The 19,881-nt window shown below is 52.0% G+C and overlaps 1 protein-coding gene across 2 annotated transcripts in view; it reads left to right on the top strand.

The window, feature by feature from the left end:
* Positions 1–8,229: 8,229 nt before the first annotated feature.
* Positions 8,230–19,881, top strand: part of Crtc1 (CREB regulated transcription coactivator 1) — a 57,036-nt gene continuing 45,384 nt past the window's right edge. For both annotated transcript variants that reach the window (XM_057752195.1, XM_057752197.1), the window contains exon 1: positions 8,230–8,392. In XM_057752195.1, the coding sequence (XP_057608178.1) occupies positions 8,267–8,392 (126 nt within the window). In that variant the 5' untranslated portion in view covers positions 8,230–8,266. The remainder of the gene's footprint in view (positions 8,393–19,881) is intronic.

The following is a 19,881-nucleotide window of genomic DNA, read 5'->3' on the forward strand; positions in this document are numbered from 1 at the left end:
GGTTCAGGGGTGGAGCCCCTGCCTAGGATCCCTAGTGAGGGGCTGGGGCTGGCTCAGGGGCAAAGGGCAGCCCCAGTATATTTGAGCCCCTGGTCTCCACCCCTATCACATACACAGACGCCCAGCTCCAGCACCTGGCAGATGCCCTCTTGCAGGTTGGTAGCATCCCTGCCTTGGCCTCTCTTTGCCTTTTACCCTAAAGTCTTAGGGATCTGAACTGTCTGAGCTAGGGACACTGGACTGCTTCCTGCTTCTTCCTAAAGGCCTGGCCAAGGTCCTCAGGCACCTCCCTCCACACCTGGGCTCTGGCTGTGGGAAACTGCCCTCTCGGGACAGCAGTTTACAGGCCCGAGAGACAGGCCAAGTGTGACTTCTAGGGCTTCCTAGTGAGTCAGGCCAAAGGGGCCTCCAGGGAGCCGTGTGAGGTGGGAATCTGCCTGGACCTGGCCAGCTTGGAAGCCCGCCCCTGGCTCTGCTTTCCAGAAATCAGCTCCAGCTTGAGTGTTCTCACGGCTCAGATCTCCTGTGCTCCTAGTGCTGGCGGCACCTGGCTGCCTCTCTTAGCAGCCTGGGACCTCGCCCAGAGGGACCTGGCCAGAAGATGCCCATACACAAGAGAGGTGAGGGCCAGTCCTCATTCCAGCATCTGCAGGAAGCTGCACTCCCATCCAAGGCAGGGCCCCTGCTTAGTCTCCTCCCAGTGTTCCCAGGGGCAGACCCAGCAGCCATATCTCCCTCCTCACTAGTAGAACTCTGATATGCTGCCAGCAGCCATGTGCCCAGCCCCCGGAGTTGATTTAAGATTTGGTTCGAACCGTTCTTGGCACTGCCGTTGACTGGGGTTGTTTTTCAATCTGGGCACAGCTCCCAGCTCTGACCAACAAGCTCCAAGGGGTCGGAAGTTTCTTTGGACAAGAGGGAGGCTTTGCTGCCCCCTCCCCTCACTCGCTGCCTCCTCTGTGGACAGGATGTCAGGAGCTTCTGCAGCCATGTTGTGACTGTGAGAAGCAAAGGAAGGGAATCAAAGAGACATTCTTGTCTCCCAAATCCTTAATGTCACAATGCGTCGTCCCATGCTGGTTCCTTGGACCTTAGGCTCCTTGTTATTCAAAAATGCTACTTAAGCCATAATGAACAGATTTTTGGACAGCTGAAACCAAACAATTTAAAATTAGGGACCCAGCAAGATGCTTAAGTGACAACTTGAACTGGATCCCTAGACCCATATGGTTGAGGGACAGCTGACATCCCCAAGTTGTCCTTTGAGCTTCAGATGTATTCCATAGTGTGCACACGTGCCAATCACAGACACACCAAATGAAAAATGCCACAGCAGCTAAAAGATCCCAGCAGCCATGAAGAAAATAGTGTGGTCACAGGTGTAAGCCCAGTGCTGTGGAGGTGGACACCTAGCTCCAGGGTCAGCGAGGGACCACAGAGCAGGACGTGCACTCTTCTGCCTCTATTTGTGCGCACGCACACGATGTGAGTGTGATGGACCAGGCACATAGCTGCACAAGAGGGCATTCAATTGTGTGGTAACGCCCTTGCACACACAACTGGGCATGGGTGTACACGCCTGTCATCTTAACAACCTAAAAGCTGAGACAGGAGGATTGCAAGTCTGAGCCGCCCTGGGCTACATAAGGAGATGTGTGGTAGCTTCTAGAGTCACCAGGAGGCTAGGTTAGGGTTAAGAAGAAACAAGAATGAGGTGTCAGACCCTGAGCTGAAAGGATGTCACCGTTTTGGATGCTGTCGCTGCACACCACAGTGAGCATGTGGACGTCAGAGGGCAACTCAGGAGCTGGTTCTCTTCTTCCACTACGTGGGACCCAGGACCTGAACTCAGGTCATCGTGCTTGGTGGCAAGCTCCTTTGTTGCCAGAGTCACCTCGCCAGCCCTGTTCTACTGTCATTGCATAGGGAAGCCCTCAACTGGTGCCCTAGTGTCTTAGTTCCTATTTATGAAGTGTGTGACACCATGGCCAAGGCAGCGACTAGAAGAGTTTAGTGAGCTTCAGTTTCAGAGGTAAGTTCATGAACATCATGGCAGGGAACACGGCAGCAGACAGACATCACTGAAGCAATAGCTGAGAAGTTACATGTTGAGAGCAACCGTCATTTCTGTATGCCTTGGTGCGTGTGTGCACCATATGAGCGCAATGCACAAGAGGCTGAAGAGGGCACTGGATGCCCTGGAACTGGAGCCACAGATGCTCACAGCTGCCATGTGGATGCTGGGAGCTGAACCTGGTTCCCATGCTTTTTTTTCCTGCTGTTTTAGTCCCTGTTCTATTGCTGTGAAGAGACACCATAGCCAGTCTTCCAAAGGAAGACATTTCATTGGTCATTGGGTGGCTTACAGTCCAGCCCTTTGATCCATTGTCATCATGGTGGGACATGGTGGTGTGCAGGCAGAAGGAACTGAGAATTCTACATCTTTGATCTGCAGGTAACAGGAAGTGAACTGAATTTGAGCATAGGAAACTTCAAAGCCCTCTCCCACGGTAACACACTTCCTCCAACAAAGCCAACCCTCCCAATAGTGCCATCCTATGAGTTATGGGGGCAGTTACATTCAAACACCCCAGACACCATGTCGCTGTACCTCCTATGAAGGGAAGTATTTCAGGTCATGGTGTTAGTCTATTATTATCATGACGGGGAGCTTGGGGGACACAAGCAGACGTACTGGAGAAGTAGCAGAGCGTTCTACTTCCTGACCTGTCGACAGAGAGGTGCTGTTCGGTGTCCTGCTCTTTTGGTTCTTTTAAGGGGGCCACCACCCAGCTCCCAAATAAATACATGGAGGTTTATTGCTTATAAATGCCCAGCCTTCGCTTGGCTTATTTCTAGTCAGTTTTTCTTAATTTAAGTGATCTCTCTATCTTTTGCCTTTGGGCTTTTTCCTTTTTCTCTGTCTGTCTTTCACTCTTACTCGCTGGCTGGCCCCTAGCAGCTTCTCTCCTTGCTAGCTTGCTCCTTCCCCCAGGTTTCTCCTATTTCTCCTCTCTACCAGCCCTGCTTATTCCTTCTCCTACCTACTTTTAGCTGCTCAGCACTATATTAGACCATCAGGTGTTTGAGACAGGCAAAGGATCACAGATCCACAGTTAAACAAATGCAGCAAACAAAAGCAGCACATCTTTGCGTCGCTAAAACAAATGTTCCACAGCAAAAACAAAAGTAACACAGCTTAAAATAATGTTCTACAACAGAGGGTCTCTAGGATTGACATGAACTTTTGAAACTTCACATTCTATCCCCAGTGACACACTTCCTCTAACAAGGTCACACCTCCTAACCCTACTCTTCTCAAATAGTGACACTTGCATTCAGCTGTATGGGCCGAGCCTGTGGGACTGGTTCTTTGTAGATAGGATTACTCTGTGTAGCTCTGGGTGTCCTGGAACTCACTCTGTAGACCAGGGTGGCCTCGAACTCAGATCCACCTGCCTCGGCCTCTGTAGTGCTGGGATGAAAGGCGTGTGTGCCACCACATCTTTGGGGCCATTCTTATTCAAACCGCCATACCGCCTGCTGAGCCCTCTCTCTGGCCTACCTGGGAAGTTTCAATTCCTCCACCTCAGTGTCCTTAGTGCTGGGATGACAGGTGTGTGTCACCACATGCTGCAGCTTCCTTTGAGAAAAGGAGGAAGGGGGATCCCTCTTCTTGATCCCATTTCACCTTCGTCGGGTTGGTCAGTGGATCAAGGAGAGCTTGGGTCATGGTCAAGCCATTGCCCAATAAGCAGGCTGGCACTTCTACCACCTGGGGGTCAGGAAAGATCCAGTCACAGGCAGGACTGTGGGGTGAATGGGGTGTGGAGAACATAGCCCCACCTATGACCTACTGACCTTTGCTCCCTCCAGCCCCTGTCTCCTCCGTTTATTTATTTGTGCTTCTGATGGAATCCCTTCAGATCCGAGTAGGTGGCAGAGACAGCTGGCTTTTATTCCACACACGTTAAATTTCACTAAAGCCTTTTGAAGCCGTGTGAGAAGGAAGCTGAGATTCGCGTTTATCAGGGCCCAGTCCTAGCCATGGCCCCGTGTCTATCAGGGCCCAGTCCTAGCCGTGGCCCAGTGTTTATCAGGGCCCAGTCTTAGCCGTGGCCGTGGCCCTGTGTCTGTCAGGGCCCAGTCCTAGCCATGGCCCCGTGTCTATCAGGGCCCAGTCCTAGCCGTGGCCCCGTGTCTATCAGGGCCCAGTCCTAGCCGTGGCCCAGTGTTTATCAGGGCCCAGTCTTAGCCGTGGCCGTGGCCCCGTGTCTATCAGGGCCCAGTCCTAGCCGTGGTCCTGTTTATCAGGGCCCAGTCCTAGCCGTGGCCCCGTGTTTATCAGGGCCCAGTTCTACCTGTGGTCTCATGTCCAATCTTTTTCTGGCAGCTGTGGGCCCTGTCTGTGCCATCCGACATCACAGGATAACGGCAAAAACTAGCTGGCAGACAGGAGTGTGTCCCATCTCTTCTCTGCTGGACAGAAGTTGTGGTCTCAGGCAGTGCCAGGTGGAAAAGATGGATCAGGTAGAGGTGTGGAGGCACAGAATAGCCTCGTGTGCAAGCCTGGTTCTCCGGCTTAGGCACAGCTGGAGTCAGGACCACAAAGTCTTGCCCCTGAAGGTTGTTGTCCTCCCTTGGTCTGTGTTTCATGCAGTCACCATCGGCACTGCAGATGTGTGTGATTTTTGTTTTGTTTGGAACCCCTTCCTCTCTCCCTTTATGTGTGTGGGAACGAGACTGCAGGCACCTGAGAAGTCAGTCCCCTTTGGGGCTGGAGCTACAGGTGTTGTGAGCAGCCCTCATGCGGGTATTGGGAACAAAACTGGAGTCATTCGGAAGAGCAGTAACACTGTTAACTGCTTGCTGGAGACAGCTCTCCCAGCAGCCCCCTTGGCCTTGAATCATCAGGCCTCAGGCTTCTCCACACTGGAATCCCAGGGTTAAAGACTGCAGACGGACAGCAACCTTGAAATGAAGTGCAGATACAAGTCAGGCAGGTGGGAGCCGTGGGGGTCCCTCCTTCAGTGAGGTGTCAGCGCTGAAAGCATGTTCCAGTCCCCCATACCCACGGAAAAGGTCCATCATGGCAGGGCACCCCTGTAATCCCAGCACAAGGGAAGTGGAGCCTGGAGGATTCCTGGGACTCGCTGGCCAGTCAGCGCTCTCTGGGATCAGTGAGAGGCCATGACACCCACATGAAGGGAGTGACTGAGGATGACACAGGTTCCTGTGTGTGCCGATTTCCCATCATGTCTAAGTTTCAGAACCGAATCTCAGCCCTCTGTAGATGCATGCCCCTATATGTGTGTGCATATGTAGAAACATATCTATTTGTATATAAGTAGAAGTTTCTGAAAGTGCTCAAAACTGTGGTGAACCATGGACCTGTCATTCCAGAACCTGAGAGTGAGGCAGGAGGATCAGAAGTTTAAAGTCATTTTCAGCTATATAGGGAGTTGGAGGCTAGCCTAGGTTCCAGGAGAGCCTATCAGGGAGAAAGTCTGGGTGTGGCGGTTTAGAGTTGACAGCCAAGCACTCAGGAAGGTTACCACAAGTTCAAGGCCAGCCTGGCCTGCAAATGATACCCTACCTCTAAAACCAAAACAACTCCCTCAATCTATCATCCACCACCTCACACCTGTCCACTGTCCTTGGTGCAGCTGTCCTGTCGGCCGCCTGCATCATCTACCACCTGTTTATATTACGTGGTACCTGCTGCCCTATTGTAAAGTTTGGCAAATGTGGGTGTGTCCACTAGTGTCCTCACCAGTGTCCCCAGTGTCCCCAGTGTCCCTACTAGCCATCACTCTAGCCTTCTGTCTTCCCATTCCATCTTGCTGCCACCCTTGAGGTGTGCACTCACCATCGGTGACTAGGACTCTCAGTGACTGCAGACAGCTGGCTGTTGCTCTTAGCTTGACTGCTTCCTGGCCACCTCTGCTACTCGGGAGGCTCCATCCATCCCCCCTTTTATTCCTAACCCAAGTTGGGTTTCTGGCCTTTCTGTGAGCACCCATGGAAAAGCAGACAACTTTGACAAGACCGGGCTGGACACACACAGAAGGGAGCCAGAGGTGCTGTGGATTCCAGGCCACGACATGAATAGTCTCGATGAGGGACCTACTATGTGGAGTGAGAAAGGGGCTGCATGCAGTGAGCTTCATGTGAGCCCACAGGTCCCTAACGCTGCTTCAGCAGGCCCCACAATACTACTCGTAGGCCTGTCTGACCCATTGTTCTCTCTCTCTCTTTTTTAATTCTTTTGTCTTTTTGAGACAGTCTCTCAGGCTGGCCTTGAATTCTCTGTTGTAGGCAAGGATAATTTTAAATTCTCGACCCTGCTGTCTCACTTCCTGTGTGCTGGGATGACGTGTATGTCACTATGCCCAGCCTCCATGACTTATCGCTGTGTGAGCCAGGAGTCAGGTGTCTTTCTCCTCCCCTCTTCCTGCTCCTTTGATGCCTCTCACTAGACATGGAGCTCACCTCTCACCTCCCTGACACTGAGGTCACAGGCATAAATGGCCATGGCAGCCTTTTACATATGCCAAAGATTCAGACTCAGGTTTCTATGCTTGTACAGCCAATTCGCTTACCCACGGAGCCATCTCCCTAGTTCTAATGTTTTTTAATTAATTTTTTTCATTTATTTTACATACCAACCAGTTTCCTCTTCCTCCTCTCCTCCTGCCCCCCCCCCACTCTTTCTCCGTTGAGAAAGGGACATACCTCTAATTTTTTTGTTTTATGTTTTTCAAGACAGGGAGGGTTTCTCTGGTTTTGGAGCCTGTCCTGGAAGTAGCTCTTGTAGACCAGGCTGGCCTCGAACTCACAGAGATCCACCTGCCTCTGCCTCCCGAGTGCTGGGATTAAAGGTGTGCGTCACCACCGCTCGGCCAAGCTCTTAATATTTTTAAGTTAAAAAGTTTATTTATGGGGCTAGAGAGATGGCTCAGAGGTTAAGAGCATTGCCTGCTCTTCCAAAGGGCCTGAGTTCAATTCCCAGCAACCACATGGTGGCTCACAACCATCTGTAATGGGGTCTGGTGCCCTCCTCTGGCCTGCAGACATACACACAGACAGAATATTGTATACATAATAAATAAATAAACAAATATTTTTTAAAAAGTTTACTTATGGGGGCTGGAGAGATGGCTCAGTGGCTAAGAGCATTGCCTGCTCTTCCAAAGGTCCTGAGTTCAATTCCCAGCAACCACACGGTGGCTCACAACCATCTGTAATGAGGTCTGGTGCCCTCTTCTGGCCTGCAGACACAAACACACAGACAGAATATTGTATACATAATATATAAATAAATATTTAAAAAAAAAGTTTACTTATGCATCTGTGTATGTGTGTGCATAAGCTGTGTGTGCACGCGCAGTCGCCAAGGCCAGAAGAGGGCGTTGGATGCCCTAGAACTGGAGTCACAAGGACTTGTGAGCTGCTCCACCTACATGCTGGGATTCGGTACCTTTACTAAATCAGCAGGTGCCCTTAACCTCTGAGCCATTTTTCTAGTCTCAGTGTTTTTTCTTTCCTTTAGAGCGAGTCTCCTATGTCACTGGCTGACTTTGAACTCACTCTGCAGCTAAGGATGGCTTGAACTCCGGATCCCCTGGCTCCAGCATTCTCTGCCATCACGTCCAGCACTGTCGCTATTCTTAAAAGGCGCGGCACATTTCTCCGAACTGAAACTTTATTATGCTAATCGTGTGTGTGTGTCGCTGGGGGCCGCACCCCGGCTTCTGTGTGCCGAGCCCAGCTCTGCACAGGGCTGCCCCTCGGGCCTCCAGCTCTCCAGGTTGTTCCCTGGCTGTGTAGCCCAGCAGCCCAGGGACCACGGCTGCTGGTTCACGCCGGTGCCCTGGTATATATCGTGTGCTCCATAACTCCTCAGTGACCGCTGGAGTCGAGCGAACGCAGACACCGGTGCTGCCGTGTCCTCCGCCACTCGTCAGTCGGGCAAGGCATGGGACCCACAATCAGGAAACCGCTGTCCGCCGGGCCGCGCGCGCCTCAGTGCGCCTGCGTAGCCACGTCCCGTTTCCCAACGCTCTGCCCAAGTGCGCGCATGCGTATCCCCCCCACCCTCGGCCGCGCGCCTCTCTAGTGCGCCTGCGCCGTGATCCGGGCCGCGCTTGCGCCTGCGCATTGCTCTCCGGCCGTGGGCCCAGCCGGCGCCTGCGCAGTGGCGCCCGCGAGTGGGGGGGGGTGAAGAGGTGGAGGAGGAGGAGGAGGAGGAGGCGGCGGCGAGAAGATGGCGACTTCGAACAATCCGCGGAAATTTAGCGAAAAAATCGCACTGCACAACCAGAAGCAGGCGGAGGAGACGGCGGCCTTCGAGGAGGTCATGAAGGACCTGAGCCTGACGCGGGCCGCGCGGGTGAGAGCACGGGGGAGGGGAGGGGAGGAGGGAGGGGAGGAGGGAGAGACGCGGGGGCGGGGCTGAGGCCGCCGCAGGTGTTCCCACGCCGCCAGCCGGTGCGGAGCGGCTGCTCGCGAGGTTGCTCTTTGGACTGGACAGGTGGTCCCATCACAGCGACCTGAGGGGACAGGTGTCATCCATATTGCTACCCGAGGGGACGTACGCCCTCATCGTAGCCATCAGAATGGACACGTGTCACCCCCCCTTATTGCTACCTAAGGTGCCTGTGGGGTAAGGGGTCCCACTGTTGCTAGTAAGGAGATGGTTGTCACCCTTTGCTACCTGAGAGGACAGTTGTCCACTAACGGAGAGGGATCCCTTCAGTTATCTAAGGGGACAGTTGTGCCTCCTTCACTACCTGTCACCTGTGTCCTCCTTGGGTATACCTACTTCGGTCATGAAGCAGTTCTTGACCCTCTTGGATAACTGAGTGACCCTCCATGGGGTCTCCAGAGGTATGGAGTCAGCTGCTTGGTTCCCATACAGCCTCTGTGCTGGGGACCAGGTGATGCCCCCAGACTGGATGGAGGGTGTGACGGCTGGGCCATTTGGCTGGTCCTGCTGGGTTCTTGGCCATGTCAAGTGTGTGGTGTCGGATGCTCCTTCATGTTTCTCAATGGTCAAGGACATGATGGTGCTTAGTGTGGGTGGCAGGGACCCTCATCATGGGGCACTTCCTGCTTCCCAGGTCACCTGCCAGGGGCACAGGTCAGCTGGAGCCTTTGGTGGCATTAGCCAGTTTCTTGTTTATCTGAGACTGTGGTGTCACAAATGAAATGTGTGCCCATTTTCTCACTCACCAGGCCCAGTTCCTGTGTGATGGAGAGGGGACTCGTTCTCCTGCAGTACGTATAAAGAGTCATGAACAGTAGCAAGTGTGTCACCTCTGTGTCAGTCATAGGCCAGGGCAGCTGAGAATGCTTCTTGTTTCCAGTGTATAGTAGGTGTCTGCATGGAGATGGAGTCAAATGTTTGCAGTGTAACCAGAATAAAGAGTTCCATGGCTCACATTTTGATGGAAGTCTGGTTTCTTCCAGGAATTGGGAATGAATGGTTGTGGAAAACCTGATGTAGCACAGGCTAGCCTTGAACTCATCGAGTTGCTGAGGATGACTTTGAAGTCTTGATGCTCCTGCCTCCGTTACGAGAACGCCACCATCCATATGTGGAAAGGACACATTGGTTGCGTCTCAGGGTCCTGTCCCCGTCCGGTGGCTGCACTCGTTCTGGGATTCCAGGCCCTCAGCTTTATCTCTGGCCTCCACCTAGCACTTGTCCATGCTTGGTTCCTCCTGTGAAATAATTGAGGGTTGGTGAGATAACAAGGCAGGTGAGGGTGCTTTCCACCAAGCCCTCAGACCTGTCCTCTGATGTCCCATAGTGGACTAAGTTAAAATATACACGACAGGGGGTGTGGTAGCATACTCCTGTATCTCAGCAGCTGGGGGTTGAGGCTGGAGGACTGCTATGAGTTTGAGGCCTTTCAAGACAGCCTAGGCTGTACAGCAAAATAAATCTAAAAGCTAGGAAAGAAGAAAAGGGGGTGCTAAGTATATGGTTTAGAAAAGTGTTCATCAAAAAAAGTGTGAGGACTGGATTCGATCCCCAGCGCTCTCTAAGAAGCATGTGCCCACCCTGGCAGCCTGTGGAGACCATCAAGCAACCTCAGGCCCTGTCGGCCTGCCTAGCTAACATCGGCTGGCTCTAGGGTACCTGGAACCCTGGGCTAGAGAGGTGGCTCAGTGGTAAGAGCACTTGCTGCTCTTCCAGAGGACCTGGGTTCAGTTCCCAGCGTCTGTGTCAGGCGAATCACAACTGCCTGTGACTCCAGCTCCACGGGGACCTTGGCCGCCTCAGACACCTGCACTTGTGTACAGGTGCGTACACTGCCCACACTTAGAAAGTAAAAATGACTGGGCACGCCTTTAATCCCAGCACTCGGGAAGCAGAAGTAGGAGGAGTTTGAGGCCAGCCTGGTCTACATAGTGAGTTCTAGGACAGTCAGAGCTACACATGGAAACCCTGTCTTGAAAAATGAACAATTTGAAGGCTCCTAAAGAACAATGCCTAAGGCTGGCCTGTAGTCTCTACACATGTGTGTGCACACAGCCATATCCACACACACAAAAAAGAAAGAAAAAAAAGACAAAATTTACCAATTTAACATTATTGATTTATTTTGGGAGTCCTAGCTGGGAGGTCAGTCACCAAGCTGTGGGAGCTGGCTCTCTCCACCACGTGGGTCCCAGGGTCCCAATCGGGCCATTCCACTTGGCAGCAAGCCCCTTCCCCTCCACCTGCCGAGCTGTTTCACCAGCTTGTGCCTGTAGCCCTGCTGCTCCTGGCTCTGGGGGATGGTGCTGAATTAGTTGGTCTGTTGTACTAGACACTTGGGGATCCTCAGGCTTTAGGACCTGCACCCTTGGACTCAGTGTCTCTGCCACATGTTCCGATCCCTGTGTCCCGGGAAGATGGTTAGGGCCAAGTGGCTGTGTAGCCCGTGCAGAGAGAGGCCTGGTGACCTGAGCAAGGGGGCAGGCAACTGGTGAGCATGGAGTAGCAATGGGGGTAGTGTGTGTGTCACCTGCTGACTATCGGCTTGGGACACTGGGTTCCTGGTGTGACTGAGTATCTTAGACCACAGGACCTGGGCCACAGAATATCCTTCGTCAGCTAGGTGTGGAGGTATGCATCTGATGTCCCGGATGCTCTGCAGACCGAAGCATGAGGATCCTAGAGACAAGGTATTTGAGGCCAGGCTAGACCACACAGCAAGGCCTTCTCCTCACAGAAATAGTAATACAGGATGTTCCTGCCTGGGCTGAGTGGTGGCATTCTGGCCTTTACCTGGGACAGGGGTGGCTTTGTTGAGAATAGGGCCTGGAACATTTGTCATTCACTCTGTGTGTGCGCGCGTGCATATGCCATAGCACATGTGCGGAGATCAGAGGACAGCTTGCTGGAACTGGTCCTTGCCTTCTCTCAGGTGATCGAACTCAGGTCATCAGGCTTGGCAGCAATCAGCTTCATACCCGCTGAGCCATCTAGCTGGCCCTTTAAAATTATCTCTTTTGCTGGGTGGTGGTGGCGCACGCCTTTAATCCCAGCACTTGGGAGGCAGAGGCAGGCGGATCTCTGTGAGTTCGAGGCCAGCCTGGTCTACAAGAGCTAGTTCCGGGACAGGCACTAAAGCTACAGAGAAACCCTGTCTTGAAAAACCAAAAAAAAAAAAATTCATCTGTGACCTTTGCAGAGGAAACACCCCAAGCTGTTGTCAAGAGAATAGGGGTGACATCCTCATTACTGCCCCCCTCTAGAAGCTCCTCCAGGGTGTGGTGGCAGCCCCAGGACCTGGCAGTGGACTTTCCTGTGAAAGGACTCTGATGAGGTCACTAGAGGTGGCTGGGTGCTGTTGCACACACTTTTCCTCCAGCTTTCAGGAGGCTGAGGTGGAAGGGTCAGGAGTTCAAGGTCAGCCTCAACTACTGGAGACCCTGTCTCTAAAAACACTAAACTGAGAAAAGTAAAGAAGATAAGGTAGCCTTGTGAGAGCAAGGAGAGGGAGGGGGCGGGGCAGAGCCCTGCAGCTTCTCGGAGACTGTGCACTTGTAGAGTTGAGCAGGCACAGGATCCCGTGACACCCTGGGGACAGATATGTCCCCAGGGTTTAGATGACAACATCCCTGTCATTTCACAGCTGTGTTTTTGTTTTTTCTTTGTTTTCTTTCTTCTTTTTTTTTTTTTTCTTTTAGAGATACAATTATAAAATTTCTGGGTGTAGCCCTGGCTGCCCAGGAACTCACCCTGTAGACCAGATTGACCTCAAACTCACAGAGATCTGCCTGCCTCTGCCTCCCAAGTGCTGGGATTAAAGGCTTGATCCACCAGCACCCAGTTTTTGTTCTGGTTTGAGATAGTCTCACTCCATAGACAGTGACAAGTTGATGAGGAGAAGCTGTAGTCCAGGCTTCTGTGGGTGTTTGTGTTGTATGATGTGATGTGTGTGCACGTGTCCACATGTGGGGACAGGGTAGAGCAGAGCATCAGGCCGTGTGTGCCTGCCCCACAAGCCAGCTCCCAAAACCACACAGAGACTTACTATTAATTATAAATGCTTGACTCATAGCTTATACTTATTACTAACTAGCTCTTAAAACTTAAATTGACCCATATTTCTTATCTATAATCTACCACATGGCTTGGTACCTTGTTTTCGATCCATGTCTTCGGTGGCTCCTTGGGACTCTGCCCTTCTTCTTCCCAGCACTCTCAGTTTGATTCTTCCACCTAACCTCTGCCTGTAGTAGGAGCTGTGGGCCTCTTCCCACAGCCCGGCTCATGGCTGCCTGGCTAGCTCATGCCCCAAAATAACAACACACAAACTGTATTCTTTTAAACACTGCTTGGCCCATTAGCTCTAGCCCTTACTGGCTAATTCTCATATCCCGATCAACCCATCTCTAATAATCTGTGTAGCATCAGTCTTACCGGGAAAGATTCAGCATGTCTGACCTGGTGTGGCTTGCTTCATCGTGTCTGGCTCTGAGAGGAGCTGCCCTGCATCTGAGCTCACTTCCTCTTCCTCCCAGCATTCTGTTCTGTTTACTCCACCCACCTATGTTCTAATCTATGAGGGCCAAGCAGTTTCTTTATTAGCCAATAGCCTTCCTCCATCATCTGCCTCACTGTTGGCCAGTCAGCCTTTTATTAAAACAATCAGAAAGTGCTTGACAAAGACACATCTTCACAGTGTACAAAAAGATTATTCTATAACGTGTGTGCACAAATGTGTGTACACATGTGGGCACGGGGCAGAGCAGGGCATCAGGTGTTGTGTGGGGTGTGTGCATTAGTGTACATATGTACACAGGGCGGAGCAGGGCATCAGGTGTTGTGTGGGGTGTGTGTGTACATGTATGTACAACAGGTGGGCACGGGGCAGAGCAGGGCATCAGGTGTGTGTGTGTGTGTGTGTACACATGTGTACAACATGTAGGCACAGGGCATCAGGTGTTGTGTGGGGTGTGTGTGTACATATGTACACAGGGCAGAGCAGGGCATCAGGTGTTGGGTGTGTGTGTGTACACATCTGTCCATGTGGGCACAGGGCAGAGCAGGGCATCCTGTGTACTTCTCCAGCACTCTTGGTCTTATTCCATTCTTTCTGCGCTTCTTGAAGTTCTGGAGTTATAGGAATGTGTGACCGTGCCCAGTGTTTGTTTCTTTGTTTTATTTTATTTTTTGAGACAGGGTTTCTCTGTGTAACTCTGGCTATCCTGGAACTCGCTCTGGAGACCAGTCTAGCCTCTGTCTCAAGTGCTGGGATTGAAAGTGTGTGCCGTTTTCTGAGGACGCAGCCTCAGCCTGTGCTCTCCCAGCGAGTGCTGTTAGTGCTGACCCATTTCCCAAGCCGCTGTGCTCATTGTTTTCTGAAACAGGGTCTCTATGTAGCCCTGGCTGGCATAGAACTTGCTCTGTAGTCCATGCTGGCCTCAGATTTAGAGATTCCCCCTGCCTCTGTCTTCTCAGTACTGGGATTAAAGGTGTGTGACATTAAACCTGGCCCCTTGGTCACTTAAAAAAATTATTTACTTATTTTTGACTTATACTATGTACATGAGTATTTTGCCTGCACATATACGTGTGCATGAAGTGCGTGCTTAGTTCCTAGGTCAGCAGAGGGGGCATCAGATCCCTGGGAACCTCTGTAAGAAGAGCCAGTGCTCTTAACTACTGAGCCATCTCTCTAGCCCTAGACCCCAGGATTTAAAGACAGTGTGAGTGTGATGATATGATGTGTTCCAGTGGGAAAAGTGCTGCCCAGTCTGACGACCTGAGTTTGTCCTGGGACCCACATACCGTGTCTTAGGTTTCTATTGTAATAAGATACCACAACCAAAACCAACTTGGGGAGGCGGTGATTATTCCATTTAAAACTCTCAGCCCCCTCTCCATTAAACAAGATGCATGGCAGTAGCTGATGCAGAGGCCATGAAAGAGCGCTGCTTACTGGCTTGCTCATGACTTGTTCAGTCTGCTTTCACCATCCACAGTGAATCAATCATTAATCAAGAAAGTACACCACAGGCTAATCTAGTGGGGTCGTTTTCTTAATTGATGTTCCCTTTTCCAAAATGATTCTAGTTTCTGTTGGTTGGCATAAATATAGCCAGCACATGGTAGAAGGAAAGTAACAACACCTGTAAGTTGTTTCTTCCCTTTTAACACACACACACACACACACACACACACACACACACACACACTGGCATTCACACAGTCCTCCCCAAACATACAACACAAAGAAATAAACAGAAAAAAAGTAAAGCCAGTTATGGGCTGTATGACCAAACCACATGTCAAGGCAAACAAGCAAGAATAGCAGCATGGCTTAGGGGTGGAGCCCCTGCCTAGGATCCCCCAGTGAGGGGCTGTGGGCGTGGCTCAGGGGTGGAGCCCCTGCTTAGAATCCCCAGTGAGGGGCTGGGGCATGGCTCAGGGGTGGAGCCCCTGCCTAGGATCCCTGTGAAAGTGGTTCAGCAAGGCAATTTCTTCTGTTGACTCGGGTTCCAGATCCAAGTCCGTGCTCCTCCTGTCCCGGGACACAGAGCCTGCAGCCTTTCACTCCTTGTCACAGCTCTGGTGCTGGCCATGGCGCTGACCTGCGGCTCTTACTTCTGCAGACAGTGTCCACTGCTGGTTGCACGGAATGTGTGCCTGTGTTAGTCCAGCAGGTAGCCCAGGGTAAGAGGCTCTCTGGGGGCTGGCCCTGGTGTGGGTGCCTCTGTTCACGCAGTCAGGAGGTAACGCTGGTGAAGGAGCATGGGCCGCACGTGTGCTGTCAGGGTGTTCCAATGAAGCTTGGGCAGACACTTTTCCACTAAGCCACACTATCACCCCTGCGTTTCAGTTTTGGTGACCCCAAATAAAACTGTCTCCCCTGGGCTTCTCACAGCGTTGTGGACCTCTAACTGGTGGTTCTGTCCCACATCTCAGGGCTCACAAGGAAGAGTAGCCAGCTGTCAGTGTTTGCAGGTGGGGCATGGCAGGGTGGAAGAGAGAATGAGCCCTCTGCTGGGGACCAACTGGCTGGTGGCCCTGGGACAGTGGCACTGGCACCAGGCAGGAATTGTCTCTGCAAGCTCAGGGTGCAGGGTACTGTGTTTCTCTGTCATAATTTCCCAGGGTCCATGTCCAGTATATACCTGTGACTCCTGCCTTAGCATCTCATGTTCCCCGATCATGGTCTCTCTGATTCGTTGTTTGGGGCTAACTGGACTTAACTGGGTTATGTTGGGTGAGTTACTGTCTGTGCTTTCTGGTTTCAGCTTGATCTCATGTAGACACAGGAATGGGGTACAGCTGGGGAGATAGCGGGACCTGGTTGCTGCTGAGGAAGTGCCACAGCCACCTGTCACTCGGTGGGCACGCCTGCTATCCCTGCACTTGAGAAGGGGAGGCAGGGAAATCAAGAGCCTAATGTCCATCTTTTTTTTGGATTTTCTAGACAGGGTTTCTCCTGTAGCTTTTGGTTCTTGTCCTGGAACTAGCTCTTGTAGACCAGGCTGGACTCGAACTCACAGAGATCCGCCTGCCTCTGCCTCCCGAGTGCTGGGATTAAAGGCGTGCGCCACCACCGCCCGGCCTAATGTCCATCTTGACTAGTTTGGAACTCTGAGTCGGCCTGGGCTGAATGAGGCCAAGAGCTGGGGAGGTGGTTTCATTGGTGAAGTGCTTGGGGTGTAAGAGTAAAGACCCAAGGTTGACCACAGAATCCCTGGAAGAATCTGGGTCCATGCCACATGTCTATGACCCCTGCACAGGGTCAGAGGTGGGGGAGGGGGTTCCCAGCACTGCCCAGCCAGTGGGCTGTGGTTTACTGAGAGAGCTCATCTCGGGAGAACAAGGCAGGAGCAATTGAGGAGACACTGAGTGTCAGCCTGTGCTTCTGTGTGCTGATGGCTGTACATATATGCAGCACACAGATCAAACCCCCAAAGCCAGCAGCAAGTGTGGTGGTGCACGCTGTAGTCCAGCATGCAGGAGGGAGAGGCAGGAGGATCGCTCATCTTTGAGCTTGGCTTTGGTTACATATGGAGACTAACCAAGTAGCCATCAGCTGAGGCTGAGGCAGGAGGATTGTGGGTTCCAGGCTAGCTTGGCAGCAAGGCAGACCCCCAACCCCGCTCTTCCAAGAATAGCTCACCCAACACTAAAACTACCTTATGGGTGTTGTACAGTCACAACTGGAGAGAGGAGGTCTGGCCCTGAGTGTCTGGGGTGCTGCATGTCACGGGCAGTGCTAGGCCACCAGTAGTACACCTGAGATGGAGCATGAGACCCAGAGAGCTTGTGTTCCAGAGTAGGCAAGCCAGACTGACCCACAGCAGCCGGAGTGATTTCTAGCATATCATGCAGTTTGGGAGCATGCCAGCCTATCAGGCTGTGGCAGGGTGTGCCAGTCTGCCAGAACCCTGTACAGAGAAAATGGCTCTCAAAGTAGAGACTCTGTGGTGGGCGTGGCTGGGGGGACGTAGGCAGGGGGTAGTAGGAACCATGGAAGACCATAGAAAAAGGCAGTGTGAGAGACACTGGGGTGGAGTTGGCGGTGCTTCTCTCTTGATGGTAGCCTCCAGGAGGGAGCCCATCACACATCTGTGTTACTCAGATGACTTCTAACCTGAGTCTCGGGACCTTCCGACCCAGGACATTGACCCCGTCACACACTGTTTGTTGTGAGGCATGGTGTTTAGAACCTGCATATCCTCACATCTGCCTCCAGACATGGTGGTCACTTGGCAGGGACTGTCCCTGTGTGTTCATAGCAGCAGGAAAGGGTGCAAGGCTTGAGGAAAGCTCAGGCACTGAGGCCATGGCAATGATGGATCAGTGTGGGGGTTGGGAGACTGTCCTGGAGCTTATGGGCAGCTGTGGCTGGGGACAGCCTCCTGCACAGCCTGCTCAGATGGTGCCTGTCCCAACCAGGTGTGGCCCTGTGGCCCTGGCTGGACAAATGAGGAAGTCATTGTGAGCCTTGAGGGCCACAGACACATGGTCAACATTAGCATTTGCTGAGGGGAAATGAGATATGGCTAGCCTGCTCCTCCTAGGAAGAGCTGCAGGCTTGAGAGGTGGCCACCTCCTGTGCTCACCAGCTCTACACCCTCTTTGGAGAGGTGAGGCAGACTTACATGGCCTCCGGCTACCCTTGTGAGGAAAGAGATCAGTGCAGCAGCTGGCTGTGATGGGCTTTGTTGCTGGTAGGCATCTGGGGGACACTCAGCAGGTGATGGTATCCAGACAAAATTCAGCGGGCACTGGGGTGTGTACATTAACATCTCCAGGCTACACTCAACAGGCACTCAGCAAGTGTGCAGTGTGTAACCCTGAAGGAATGGTTCCTGTTGGGACCAGATACATGGCTTTTCTAGTGGGAGAGGTCCTGTCTCCCATGGTTGGAGGTTCATAAGTCAGGGACAGCCTGAGCTGCCCTCAGGGTTTTGGCAGGCAGCAGTGGTATGGCAGAGTTGAATGTACAGCCTCTGGCAACTTGGATGACTTCTAGACCAAGTGCTAACCTTGCAAGTAGATGCTTACCATGGGATGGCCTGGGAGGGTCTCTCCACTCAGGACTCTCCACTCAGGGGACTCTACACTCAGGAGTTCTGCCATCCCCCCGCCCCAGCATATACCCCATTAAATACTACTCCAGCATCAGTAGAGAAGCAGAGTTAGCATCCCCATCTGGGCGTCAGTCCCCTGTGAAGGCTGGATATGCAGACAGGAGCTGCACTCCTTGTGTCCACCAAGCAGGCTCCGCAGTTCAGTTGTTTGCTTCTTGTTTCTTTTGTTTTGTTTTGAGGCAAGGTCTGTGTAGGCAGTGCTGACCTTAGACTCAGCTTCCCAAGTGGCAATCCTCCTGCTTCACCTTGCTGACTGCCCGTGTCACCAGAGCGCAGCAGCACACCTGAGCCACTCTGCACTGTGCTGTGTCGCTCTCACACCAGGACTCTGCTAGTCTGCAGTCCCCTCCTCTCCAGGGCGTCCCAGGCGCTGGCTCATGGTGGCTCCACGGGGTGACTCTGGAAGCAGAGGCCTCTCCTGTGGCATCGTGCCTCCTCTTTCCCTGTCCAACGGCGTCTTTTGATGCGTGAGTTTTTAATTTTGACCAAGTCCAATTCTTGGCTGTTCTTTTGTTTGTTTGTTTTCTTTTCTTTTATTGCTTGAGTTTGGTGTCATATTCAAGAAATGGCTGCCAAGCCTGCATAGCTCCTGCTTTCCTGAGGTGCTGGTCAGGCTGCCTGCTTCATAGATCTTCTGAGACAGAGCTGGCCTTGGTGCCGGGCTCGACCTCGGGTCTGAGTATGAATTCTGAGCTGTCCAGATTCCTGTCTCTGTGTGTGAGGATGTGGTTTCCCCAGAGCCCTTTAGGCAGAGGCTGCTCCTTCCCACCTGGTGCCTTGGTACCAATGTCAGTGGTCATGATTCGATCCTGTTGCTTCAACACTGGCTAGTTTTTTGTTTTTGTTTTTGTTTTTGTTTTTGTTTTTTTTTTAAGATTTATTTATTTATTGTGTATAGAGTATTCTACCTACATGCATGCCTGCAGGCCAGAGAGGGCACCAGACCTCATTACAGATGGTTGTGAGCCACCATGTGGTTGCTGGGAATTGAACTCAGGACCTTTAGACGAGCAGGTAGTGCTCTTAACCACTGAGCCATCTCTCCAGCCCCTTGTTTTTGTTTTTTAAACACGTGGCCTCTCTGTATAACTTTGGCTAGCGTGGAACTCTTATGTCAGTGTTTCTCAACATGTGGGTCGTGACCCCTTTGGGGTCGAGCAACCCTTTCACGGGGTCACCTAAGACTGTCAGAAAACACAGATATTCACATTACGAGTCACAACAGTGGCAAAATTAGAGTTATGAAGTAGCAACGAAAATAATTTTGTGCGTGGGGGCACCACAGCATGAGGACCTGTGTTAAAGAGTTGCAGCATAAGCAAGGTTGAGACCAGATTGGGCTCAAAGAGACCAGAGAGATCCGCCTGCCTCCACCTCCCAAGTGCTGGAATTAAAGGTCCACACCACCATGGTCTTCATTTTTTAAAACTTATTTTGATGTTTTCTGGGGTCAGACCACACATGTGGAAATCAGAGGGTAATTGGAAATCAATTGTCTGTGATACTTAAAACATAAAGAGATATACCGTCGACCATGTGGGCACACATTCATCATCTTGTGGGAATGGCCAGTCCATAGCAAGTCCAGTTCACTAGTCACAGAGAACAGGTAGGAGCAGACTGCGGTAGTCCAGGGTCTCCAGGCTCATCTTAGAGCCTGGGTGTGCACAGGGAGGTATTGCTGTTGGAGATCAGGGGATCCCTTTGTGAGAAGGACTGAGAGATACTGGGGGCACACAGGGGTGCTGCATCCTTGGGAAAGAT

The sequence above is a fragment of the Chionomys nivalis genome, chromosome 20 (assembly GCF_950005125.1).
Source record: "Chionomys nivalis chromosome 20, mChiNiv1.1, whole genome shotgun sequence".
In the NCBI taxonomy this organism is placed as follows: Eukaryota; Metazoa; Chordata; class Mammalia; order Rodentia; family Cricetidae; genus Chionomys; species Chionomys nivalis.